At 35.6% G+C, this 13838-nt stretch overlaps 1 protein-coding gene across 1 annotated transcript in view; it reads right to left on the bottom strand.

The window, feature by feature from the left end:
- PCDH11X (protocadherin 11 X-linked) overlaps window positions 1-13838 on the bottom strand; it is a 919146-nt gene that overhangs the window by 299344 nt on the left and 605964 nt on the right. The window contains exon 5 of the mRNA XM_059679307.1: window positions 1292-1490. Coding sequence (XP_059535290.1) covers window positions 1292-1490 — 199 coding nt within the window. The remainder of the gene's footprint in view (window positions 1-1291; window positions 1491-13838) is intronic.

Below are 13838 nucleotides of genomic sequence, written 5' to 3' on the forward strand. Positions count from 1 at the left end.
TACACGGTAAATGAAAGGTAGAATAGTGTTTCATGTTACAGAATTTTTCATTCTCAGAATGAACAGTGATAAATTATTGTAAGTATAAAATTGAATATAGGCATAGCAGATGTTTAGGACTTTCTGAATTTGGTGACTAAAAAGTCTCTAAAGTGTTTATATTGAAACACACTTAATATCTAATATCTACTCTTGTAGAGAGAAAAAAAGTTGATGTTGTTATCATTGGTTCTATATATTTAGATTACATCTTGATGTTCAACCACTTGATTTCCCTTATTTTTTGGAGTTTCAAAAATAGAAGGTTAAAACATAATGATGGGGAAGCCATTTTGTTCTCAGTACTACATGCTTTATTTGAATTATGTACCCATACAAACCTTAATGTTCAAAATAGCTTTTCAAAATTTCTATTTTCTATTAATTTATTTCATATATATATTCTTGGTCTCTTTTCTTCATATTGGTTTATACCTATGTCTCTTCTCACATATATGGTATGCTCTTTTGTACCTATACACTTTTATGTATAGGAAACATATCTGGAGCAAATTATAATTACTGGAAATCAGAATATTTTGAGATATGTATAACCTTACCAAATTTTGTATTTCCTAAAATTATCAGGAAGCTGGATGTTCAATACATTTAAAGGCAATAAATTTAATTACGTTCTCCATTTAGTACCAGCTTCATGATCCTTTTTAAGAATTCAACATCTTTGGATTTTATAAAATATAACCTTTTATGCCTCTAGTATGGGGACCAAATCTGAATCTTTTTATAAACAGTAACATGCCATAAGGTATGTGTTCAGTACATCATTGAAAACCTAAAACCAACTTCTCTGCATTGGAGTCAGGATCACTTATTTCCTTAAAAATTAATTTTCTATGCTTTTTATGAGAAAAATAAACCTAAAATAATTTTCATGAATTATAAAAATAATTTTATATACACAAATAAATTAAATGAATAAAATAAAATGGCTGGTTATGTACATATAAATATATATATGCAGATATAAAGGGAAAAAAAACCCTAGCTATGATTAAACAAAATGACCATGCTAAATTTCATAAATAGTTTTATTCAAAGTAGACATGATCACACATTTCAAATACTATAAATGGATGTATATGGGCCTCCTAGATAATTTAGTATTTTTACCTTTTAAAAATGTGTAATGCATATTAACATTATTAAATAGCTGGTGTTATTATGGCTATAGTTGTTTGACTTGCAAACAATAAACCCATTTATACTTCAGGAAAAGAGAGGTATAACTTACTGGATTCAGGATCAGAGTTGCCATCCCCTTCAGTGCGGTTGTTGGGTGCAGAATGATCAAAGTACTCCTCCTGAAGATAACCAAGGGGCAGAGCATAGGATGCGCTGGGAAGATTGCCTGCATCATGGTCTCCCAGTCTGCCATCACTGCTGCTTTCCTGAGAGCCTTCTGGTAGGTGAAATGTGACACGCCGCTGGGACTGAAAGGGAGAAAGCAAATTACAGGATTTCAGCAATGATCTGAATAATTGCTTAATGCAGCCAATTTAGAAATACATTATTTCAACTATCTAGTGAAGTCACACTAACATTATGTTGATTTGGGAACAATTTCAGGCTTCTGTGAACCTGCTGCACCTGGCAACAGAGTTGCTTTCATTATATTTTGAAACAAGGCACATCCAAATGCAGAATAAAGTCAACTTGCTCTAAAGCACAAAGCTGTCAGCCTTTATAGATACTCAAGCATATTGAAAATTCTGATAATCATTTCAACATTGATTTATTGAGTGCCTATTTGACAATAATTAATTTTTTAAAATAATAAGCATGAATAAATGTAACAAAATTTTATTGCTGTATCTATAAAATTCTGGCAAGCTAAAACAGTAAATATAAACAAATTTATCCAATCATGTAGGCTTAGAAAATTTAAAGTTCAAATCATCTTTTCAAGTAAATTAGAGGCAATATTTTGAATTGGAACTCATTTAAATTGATTCTACACTCTAAAAAATAAGAACAATTACATGGTATGGATAACAGTTGATGGTGATTATAATAACAAAGCATAGGTATTATCTTAAATGGTAATTATAGCAGAACATAAAAAATATAATGCCAAATATAAAGATGAAACATTTGGTCTCCAAAACAAAAGGCTCAAGACAACCAGTAATGGTGATGACTCCACCAGAAGTAGCAGTATTTTGTTTGCAGCATTGTCATATGTAGTAGCTAGTCTACAAAGATATCCTCTGCAATGGATATTCATATTTCTTCATATTCATACCCTTATGTAGTACTCTACCACATAATATGTAGTACTAAATATGGGAGGCCCTCTGTAACCAAACCTTGCAGCTTATGTTTTGCTCCCTTGGAATACTCACTGTGGGGGAAACCAGCTGCATTGAAAGAAGTCTGACTACTAGGAGACTGCCATGCTATACGGAAGCTCAAGATAGCTGTGTGGAAAGACTGCATAGAAAGGAAGTACAATAGACAGAGAGGCCCAACTGTTCCAGCCACCGTAGTTCAGGTGCTAAATATGAATGTGAAGAACCCATTCTGTTCATTATAGTTTTGGGCCTCATTTGAGTCATCCAAGCCATCTCCAAACATTTAACTCATCCCATTTTAGTCACAAGCCATTGTGGAGCAGATAGTTATCTCTGCTGTGCACTACCCTAATTTTTGACCTAAAAAATGTAATGTCCAATTGTTTTTTGTTTTGTGCTTCAAAGATTAGGAATAGTTTGCTATGTAACAATAGACCAACCAAAATACTTCACTACTAGCAGTATGCAATATACATTTAAGAGATAATTATTTAAGAAATCTACACAAAGCAAAGTGAAATAAGCCAGTCAGAGAAAGAAAAATACCATATGATTTCACTTACATGTGGAATCCAATGAACACAATAAATAAACAAAATAGAAACAGATTCATTGATACAGAGAACAGACTGACAGCTGTCAAAAGGCAAGGGGGGAGGGGGCTGGATAAAATAGGTAAAAAATTTAAGCAAAAAAAAAATACAACAACTTATAGACAGATAATAGTATGGTGATTGCCAGAGGGAAAAGGTAGTGAGAGGAGGTAGGAGAGGTTGAAGGGAGGATAAATGTTGATGGACGGAGACTTGAATTGGAGTGGTGAACACACAATGCAATATTCAGATGATATATTATAGAATTGTACACTTAAAACCTATGTAATTTTATTACCAATGCCACCACAATAAATTCAATAAAAATATAGGGATTAAAAAATAATTTCCATGACAGAATGAAGATACTTTTGAAAATTCAGGTTTGACAGTCAGCAATCTCTTCAGATGGAGATATGAACACATTTGAAGATTCTTGCTATAGACTGAATGTCTGCTGCCCCTCAAAATTCATATGTTGAAACCTAATACCCAACATTATGGTATTTAGAGGTGGGACTTTGGGGACATGGTTGGTCTTGAGATTGGAGTCTTCATACATGGGATTACTGTCCTTATAAAAACAGTACCAGAAAGCTCATGCTCCAACTTCTGCCATGTGAGGAAACAGCAAGCTACTTTTGTCAGGCCAGCAAAGTTGGATTTGACTGCTCTCTGTTTAAGAAGTCAAATGCTCATTTAGTTATAGCTTAAACCTCATTTAATTCCAAAAATTATTTTGAGTTTTTAAAATAAGCCCTTGTTAAAATATTGTCATCCACTTCAATTAAAATATAAACACTTTTTACTCACAAACATTTTAAAAATATAAGAACTAAAAAAATAGCATTTTAAAATGTCCAAAACACTATACTATAGATATTTATCTACAATTAACTATTGTCTATATCTTAAAGATAATACTTAACACAGATTTTAAAAATCATTGTATGTAAAGTAATCCAGTCTATCATTGACTAATTTATAATTGCTTGCATCAAAATGCATAACTGTTAAGAGATATTTTTATTTTCTATAAGACACAAGTAATATATTTCAAGTACATATACATATATGATGTACTATACATATGGTACATGGTATGTATATATTATGTGTTTAGTGTATGTGCATGTGAATGTAGTTTTACCATATACATTTTTAAAATATTATATATAGATAAAAATAACCTATGAATAAGAAAATATTTTACTGCTGACAAAATAATTAATCTGTAATTTAAAATGTGCTGGTTAAGCTTGGAGTCATACACCCTAACAGAATTTAAATTGCCAGTGAATAGAAGGTAAAGTTGTGTCAAATGGTAGGAGTAGAGACTATATACCTTACTTTCTAATGTAAGGGGAATGGAGTTTTGTGTTCACCTGCTTGTCTATGCACAAAACAAAACAGCAACAACAAAGACAATTTAAGTTAAAAAATTATCCCATCCTAGGACACCTATACTAGTAGCTTAACTAAAAGCCCTTGCAAAAAAAATGCCATAGAATGTACCTGTAATTGGCCTGGGCATGTACTCATCCTCAATCCTCTTGACCCTCATAAATGGAATCCCCTTAGGTGTAAATAACAGAATGGAAGGGTTTGTAAGGACTCCTTTTAGTGAACAAAACTGTTTTTGTCCCTTCTTAAATCTGCCAAAAATCACTACCAGAACCAGTACTGTGTTCTTGAAATGCAGCTCTTATATTTGACATTATCACATATATACCTTTGAGTTTTAAAAGCAAAACTGTCATATTAATAAACAATCTTATTTATGTTAGCTTTAACAAATATCAGAGGGCCTCAAGTGGAGATGAAGGAATGTTGACTGATCATTAATGGCTTATATCATTTTTAAATCATATATAAGTTCAGTGACATTAAGGATTTGACTTCTTTCTCATTCACAGTTTCGAAGTTTACAGTCTGAAACACTGTCTTACCTATTTCTACAATCCATAGAATGCATTCAAATGTCATTATTTAAATATAGGTATTCCATTTCTTTATTCAGTGGATTAGCAAGAGGCTTTATATTTCCACATCTGTGAATAACTAGGCTGTCCATGAAATATTTTCTTCAGTTAAATTATTAGAATTTAATTTTAAGGAATTGTTTTTAAAAGCTCCTGAAAAATTAGCTTTTAATAATAAAAAAACTGTTAACTATTTTTTCCTATGGCTACTCTAGTAATTCCTACTTAAGCTTGCATTTTGTAATTTGTGATACTTCCAGATGGAACTGAACATACAATAATGATATGAACTGAACAATTTATGAATCCTTTATAGTAAATTTTGGAAAACTGGTTTAACTCATTTGCCCTTTACTTGTTAGTGGGTAAATCCTTTATCTCTGATGGCGCCTTTCTGCTCAGATTCATTACATGAAGACATTCAAATTGCAGAGGTAATTTTTTTATCCAATATATTTAAAAATATTAACCATTACATGAAAATCATTCCCAAGTCTCTCAAAGAAAAGGATTAATAATGTCCTTTTTTTTCAAGTGTTGAAGATGATTGCTGTGCAATATAAAAGAGCTATTACACTAATGACCATGTCATAATGTGTCTGTTTGCAGTCCTTCAAGGAAGCTGTGGCATACAAATTAAACAATCTATTCACTGTAACAGTGACTTTATCGGATGGAAAAAAAATCGTGGATCATTCCTGAATAAATGTCTTACTGAACGGCTAGTTATTTTTTTCCCAGTTGGAGAAAAATTCACGGGTTTCTTCCCCTTTAATCTAGATGCTACATGCCTTGTTTTTAACTCAAATCAATCAAAATTCCAGAAAATATGAATGTGTAGAAATAATACTGTTGTCACATTGATGAATCATTTACAAGCAAATTATCAATTCCTAACATTCTTGTGTCTATTACAATACCTCAAGAAGGCATAATTCCATGCTAAGTATCAAATGCATATCCTTACATTTCCATATCATGATGTAAATGGCACCTTAGAAGGTGAAGCTGTCAGCAGAGAGGTTGCATGAAGACAGACCAGCCTGTGAATCTCATTATGGAATGCTTGAGTATCATGTTCCAGAGGGCTCATTAGAATTACCTGTCAAAGTGTTCAAACTAATCATACAACCTTGCACTCCCTCTGATGCCAATTCTAATACACCATGACCCAGCCTACCTTGGATTCTCTGCCATTGTCAGTAACTCTGAATAGAGACAGTAATCATAGGTGGGGTTACTACTTTTTCAGCATTCCCATGTATGTGCAAGGTTGTTTTTGATTTATATGTAAAACGTTCTCAATATCAAACTAGTAAGCATTTTTTTAGCCTCTGAGTTCTCATGTATTATAATAATCGACAACTTCTTTTTGGATGCCAGTGGTTTGCATTTTTCCATGGCTACTGCCTCATCAAAATAATTTATAATATTCAATATATCATAAATTAAAATGTGAAAAAAATTAGAAACTCAACTTGAGATTTTTATGTGCATTATATGACCACCACATAAATCTCACTTATAGCTCATAATTTCCAGTGTAAAATCTCCCGGACGACATATTATATATTAGGTCTTTACTATTTAACCCTATGTTTCATTAAGCTTCCTACTTTTCCAATTCAAATAATCTTGCAAAACAGATCAGTTCATCTAATCGCTTTTTCACTGTTCCATTTCATAAAATTTGAATGGTATGTCTCATTTTTCATTTTCCCTTTCACATTTTGTTCCTGAAGCTTTTACATTTTAAGGCTTTTTTTAAAAAATACCCTAACATATTATTAGCATGTGCAGAAAGTTCTTCATGTTGCTCAATTATTCCAGAATCAGATCTTTCCTTAGCTCTATTTTACTCTTAAGCCTTTTATGGCACTTGGTGATTTAAAAAATATATTATTTTATTTTATTAGTTTTTGGTAAATGATATAGGCTTATTTTTTAGAAAGAGGAATGGAGAGAGAGAGAGAGAGAGAGAGAGAGAGAGAGAGAGAGAGAGAGAGAGGTGAGAAACATCTATCAGGTGCGTCGTACACATGCCCTAATCAGAAATCAAATTCGCCACATTTTGGTGTACAGGAGGACACTCCAACCCACTGAGCCACACTATACAGGGCCAGGCATATTTTTTTAATGATAGACTACATGGCATTACATGATGACATCTTTTTTTGGAGTCATGATTCATTTCAAAGCAATCAAAATGGAAGTATTCTACTTGTAGATAGGTAGGATAAAACTTCTGCTTTCCTGAATGTTGTTGATTGTAAATTGGTGATTGCCAGAATTTTGTGAATTTTTAAATTAAATGGCATTATTACAAATGTTTGAGAAATTACAGTTGTGTAACTAACAATTAGAATAAGACAAAGTGAAACTGAACATACTTTGAAACTGGCATGTGTCCAAAAGTGACATTAAGGAGTATTAAAACCAGATATTAAACTAAAAGCTGATCATTACAATGGTCTGGAAGATAAAAGCCAAATATCAATTTAAAGAAAGAAAAAGAAGAAACATCTAAATTATTTTTGGTGCTAACGATATCTAGTTTTAGGGACTTACATTAAAATGAATAAGTTATCATAGGACCTTCATTATCCAGAACCAGTCCTCTGGCAGCCTCAAACTATTCAAAAAACAGCAGTTCCAGGAGAAGTAAAAGGCATGTAAATTGCTAAAATACTTATCACTAAGTTCATGCTCAAAATCACATCTACCTTATGTGTTTTAACAATTTAGGTTACCTTAGTCTTCAACTCAACGTGTGTTTGAAGGGTTGGTAGCTGCTAGAAACAAAAACATAGACAGAAAGAGAAATTTCCACCAACTATCCCTAAATCTGCCTTCCGTAGATCCGTATAATAAGTGTGATTCTCCTTCTATATGACAAATCTCCCAGTGTCTGAAGATAATTAAACCTCACATACTAATATTCCAATTCCATGTTAACATCCCATCCTAATTTGGCATGGTTTTCAGACCTTTTACCATCTTTCTACCCTTTTTTCTTTTTGCCCATGTAATTCTTTTTTCTTTTTGCTTCTTCGGTTGGGTATTTTTTGTTTCTACGTATTTCAAATCTCTGACTTGATTCTTGGGATCCTCTTGTCTGCTGTTGGATCTCTGTGTATTATTCTTTATTTCAGTCAGTGTATGCTTAATTTCTGGTTGGTCTTTTTTCATATCCTCCAGGGCCTCACTAAATTTATCGGCGGTTTCCATAAAATTCTTGAAAAACCTTATAAACGTGCTTTTGAACTCTATATCCAGTCATTTGCTTTCCTCCATTTCTGTCATTTGTGACCTGTTTCTTTGTCTCCGCATTTTTTATGCTTCCCTGTGTTGGTAGAGTGGTTTTGTGTGCTAGGTGTCCTATAGGGCACAGTGGCTCGGCCTCCCCAGTTACCTGAGGTGGACACTCTTGGTGAACCCCCTTGTGGGCTTTGTGCACAGTCTTGTTGTAGTTATGCCTTGATTGTTGTAGGTATCACTGGGAGGAATTGACCTGCAGGCCAATTGGCAGTGAGAATCAGCTGTGTCTGCAGTGGGAGAACTTCTGTGCTGAAGACACCCTTCTGGGGCAAGACTTGCTTCAGTGGGGCTTTGGTGCTCACTGAGTCTGCCCCCTGAGTGTGTCCCTTATGGACCTGAGGAGTTGTAATATGGATGGTCCCACTCTGACCACTGGGTACACTGGCTCTTGGATCTAAGGAGGTGCTAATTTAGTCTCTAACTGAGGTTACCCAGCAGGAGCTACGAAAAGATTTGCAGATTCCCCTTCCTTGTTTGGGGTTTGGAGGTGCCCAAATGAGGCCCAGCTGTGAAGCAATGCAAACTGCTGTGGGCCCTTGGGCCTTCTCTTGGAAGTTCTGGGTCTGTCTGGCCCAGCTGTAATTTGTTAGGTAATTTTCAGGTTGCAAAGGGCCAGGGCATTCATATGCAAAAGCCTCTGCTGCAGCCTGGGTGGGGCGGGGTCTCAGGGAATCAACAGGGCAGAGCAAGCAGCTATGGCTGATCCTTGGTCCTGCCCTAAGGGGCCCCGCGTCGCGGTGTCCTGGTAATTTAATTGCTACAAGCACCTCTGAGGGAAAGCTGCCCTCAAGTTCCGAGTTCTGCCTGCTGCCAGACAGTCCAGTTTCTCCCCGTATGAGTCCTGGGTCCCCAGAGACTTCCCAGAACTGGAGTTCAGAGCAGTTGGGAGCTTGTGACTCCCTCCCGATTCAAAAAGACAGCCATGTCCTCAGGTACTCCGCAGCTCCTGAGTCTCAGAGTGCTTTTCTCTTTCCTTTTAGTTGTAGAATTTCCACTCAGCCAGCTTTCCTGTAGTTCTGGATGATGTCCGTTTTGTCTTTTTGTTGTATTTTCGAAGTTGTTGTAGGAGGCAGCAATTTAGGTGTTTACCTATGCCGCTATCTTGGTTTCTCCTCGAGTATTCAATTCTTTTTTTTTTTTTTAAATATATTTTATTGATTTTTTTACAGAGAGGAAGGGAGAGAGATAGAGAGCTAGAAACATCGATGAGAGAGAAACATCGATCAGCTGCCTCCTGCACATCTCCTACTGGGGATGTGCCCACAACTCAGGTACATGCCCTTGACCGGAATCGAACCTGGGACCTTTCAGTCCGCAGGCCGACGCTCTATCCACTGAGCCAAACCGGTTTCGGCAAGTATTCAATTCTTTATTGCTGGTGATATATGGTTTTGAGAGATGGTGGATTTATAGATCACATAGGATAAAAATAATTATTTTTATAATATTAGTCAATAGTTAACATTTCCTAGTTGTTAAATTACTTGAAAATTTGTTTCTATGATAGAAGCCACAAGTTTTGTTTTGAACATTGCTTTGCCTCAGATGTTACTTCTTTATATTTGCAAAATATTTTTTCATCATCATAGTTATACAACATGTCTGTTTAATTGATGCCTTTTGAACAAACCAAATGTCATTCAAGCAACAGATGGTTTTCAACTTAAATTATATAGGTTGGAATCATTATGCAATGTACAGTGAAAGAAAAAATCTTGGCATTGTCATTCATTGCATAAACACTTGGAAGAAAATATTCTCTTAATTAATGTTAAGAGAAATCACAACAAAAATATGTGATGGCAGACAATAATATGGTGTTTACAAGAGGGAAGAGGAGGTTGCAGAAAGGGAAGAGGGTCAAGGGAGTCAAATCTGTGGTGACAAACGGAGGCTAGACATTGGGTGGTGAGCATACAATGAAATATACAGATGATGTATTATAGAATTGTGTACTTGAAACCTATATAATTTTATTAACCAATGTTACCTCCAATGAATTCAATTTTAAAAAATCAAAAATAAATAAAACAATAAAATGGAAAAAGGTATGTGATAGTGATCAAATATCAGTTCAAAATTAATAATGACTAGCACATTTTTAAAATAAAGTTGAAGAGTGTGAACATCAGCTAGCGTGCTAATAATTTCTTCAGTGTGTTATACCAAACATTGCTTTAGACCCTTTAGATAGTACATATACCATGTTCAATTTCATCTTCTTTACCTAGCGCTCATCAGCACATCAAAAACAACTGCTACTCATGTAGAATGTGTCCCTTCTTGGACATGAATCTAAGATTAAAAGACTAATGTTTCCTTTGAAGTCTTCTTGCTTTTTTTAAAGACTTGAATTTCTATAATTCCCATTAGTCATCAAAGAGCAAACTAATGTAGCTGTATCTTTCAACAACAATTACCAGTGATGAAAGGTAGCAGCAAGCAATGTAGAGGTGAATATAGTTGAGAGTGGCAGGGAAACAAATTGCAAACAGTTAGTATCTGTAGCACTATTGTATACTTTTATTGTATAGCTTGCTATACAGATGTATTTTTCTAAAAGCAGTCCTCCTCCTTTTATTTTACATTCAAAGAAGAATGTCCCTACACTCCAATAACCACACCCATTTATCCTACACACACACACACACACACACACACACACACACACACACACACCACAAATGGTATTAAATAATCGTAAATTAACCTAAAAGTTTAAAATGTTTAACAATTATATAATTATGCTATGACCCCAGGAGAAAATTGGTATGACACTATCATTGTCATTGCTTTTAAAAGTTATATACATAAATTTCTTAAATATATCTAAACTGAGAATGAATGCAAAAATAAATTTAGTCTCTTAAATTAAAACTCTCGAATCAATCTTATATATTTAACTTAAATATATCATCTCAACCTATGGTAATATTAATTTTGTTACCTTTCATTATATTTGGGACTTAGGGAGAAAAGGGAATGTGATTTTGATAAAATTGATGGCTAGCTAATGCAATCTGCTATCCAGTGTTTTTGAAAACACTAAATGTATACAAATAACTGGAGTTAATGTGTTAATCATATAAAGTCCTATGTTCCTCTCAAATATTCTCATTGGGTAGGCTTAAGGTACATGTCAGGTATTGAGGCATATGAGCCCTGACCAATATTTCAGGGGGGGAGGGGAAAGGGAATACAAGATTCAACAATTACATTTTCTAAATATTTTTAATTAAGCAACTTCTTTGACAGTTTACAGTAAACAAACCTCATAGAATGAAATTCTAATGCCAGATTCTAGTTATAAAACTTTAAAAATTTATGATTTTATAATTTTTATGCAATGGACATTTTCTTTTTGCAACAATATTCTGTTTAATCCTGTCTGCTATCTTGACATTAATGGAAGGATGGATAAACAAAGACAACTCTGAATGAATCTACTGAAGGGAAGCTGAATTACAACCTGTATAAAATTAATAAACAGAAAACTCAAAGTGAAATAAGGAGGCCAGATGGGGGAGCACTATAATCAACTACAATGTACAAAAGGGGAAACTCATTGTTTGTAGTGATCCTTCCCAACTTACTTTTGCCCTCTAGCAAAGAGCTTTCTTTTCTTTGATTTAGGGGACTTGCACTTGTCTGATTATGGTTGCATGTAGCAGATTGCAATTCTTTGCTGTTCTCGAATCATCTCATTTTGGTGGAGAGCTATCTTGGCAACACATTTGGTAGGCCATAGGAGGATCCAGAAAAGACTCTTGATATCTCTGAGGCTGGTGAGCAAACAGATGAGGCATCCACAGAACCTACTGAGCTTGCTGTTTACTTATCATCCCAGTAGTTTGAGGATAAGTTGAGGATAAGTTTCCTCCTGTACTCCAACTTCTATTCACTTTGCATTTTGAAGAGCTCCAGGCTCTATTCAGGATCTATCCAAAAGTTTCTTACTTTTTGTCAAAGACCTTGTTTTCTGCAAGTAATGGTTTTGGCTCTTCAGCCTTACTCCCTTGGGATCAGGCTATTTCTTGAGACTGTGTTAATCTTCGGCCTTATTACCTTTGGAAACAGACCTTTCCTACTGAAACTGGCTGGCCTTCAACCTAGTTCTAAATCAAACTGTCTCATTGAAACTCCCAAAAGTCCTTATTTCTGAAGTTCATTCTACACTTTGGATTAAAGTATACAAATTGAAAAGGTTAGATACTTCAAAGTATAGTTGGTCATATTTTATAATTTTCAATAAATGTTATCTCTAGAGTTCTGATGTTACTATTATATGTCAAAATAATGCCATTTAGTGATTTCCACTTATACCTTGATAATTCTTAAGTGAGTATTACATAGAATAATTATAATTGCACCTAGAAATTATATAGAATATAGTCTTGGGTGTTTGAAAATGTTTTTAATATTAATTTATTTTCATCATTATTGTGTAAAGATCTGTTTTGAAAAGAATTATTCTGAACATTTTTTTTATTTTTTAAGAAAAATATGTTACTAATAAGTAAATGACATAGTAGTCATGAGTATTATGAGTAAGAACTGGTGAAACTTCAAGAAATGCCATCGGATAATGTTTAAATTTTGATATAATGTTAAGCTTAAAGATATGGGGACACTAAGTTATTGCTATAAATAAGTAAATTATCCTATCTAATAAAAGAGAAACATGGTAATTGGCGTACGACCGCTACTCTTCCCATTGGCTAATCAGGGCAATGTGCAAATTAACTGCCAGCCAAGATGGCGGCCGGCAGCCAGGCAGCTTGAAACTAACATGAGGCTTGCTTGCTTCAGTGATGGAGGACTCCAACGTTCCCCACCTGCTGCTGCAGGCCTCTGAGCTGCAACTCTAAGCAACTATGTAACTAATATAGAAGCTAAACAAAATCCCAGAAACCTGCTTTAGTCCACCTTGCTTCAGCCAGCAGGATCACAACATTGTAAGCAAAGGCCAGAAACCTACTTTCAGCAGCGGAGGCCTAAGAGCTGGAGCCAAGCCTCAAAGCTAAAGCTGGCCCAGAATGAAAAAAAAAAAGAAAGAAAAAAAGGAGCAGTTGGGAGCTTCAGTCACCCCCAGCCTAAAAACAGCCCTCAGCCACTCACCCAGACTGGCCAGGCACCCCAGTGGGGACCCCCACCCTGAAGGGTGTGTGACCAGCTGCAAACAGCCCTCAGCCCCTCACCCAGGCTGGCCAGGCACCCCAGTGGGGACCCCCACCCTGAAGAATGTGTGACCAGCTGCAAACAGCCATCATCCCCTCACCCAGGCTGGCCAGGCACCCCAGTGGGCACCCCCACCCTGATCCAGGAAACCCTTCAGGGCAAACCACCTGGCACCCACCCATGCACCAGGCCTCTATGCTATATAGTAAAAGGATAATATGCCTCCCAGCACCGGGATCAGCAGAGCCACGAAGCCTCCCGGCACCTTGATCAGCGTGACAGGGGGAGGCGCCCAAACCCCCTGATCGCCCTGCCGCTCTGTGTGTGACAGGGGGCAGGGCCACAACCTCCCTATCCACCCTGCTCTGTTCGTGACAGGGGAAGGGGCAACAACCCCCTGATCAGCCCTGCTCTGT

The sequence above is a fragment of the Myotis daubentonii genome, chromosome X (genome assembly GCF_963259705.1).
Source record: "Myotis daubentonii chromosome X, mMyoDau2.1, whole genome shotgun sequence".
NCBI lineage: Eukaryota > Metazoa > Chordata > Mammalia > Chiroptera > Vespertilionidae > Myotis > Myotis daubentonii.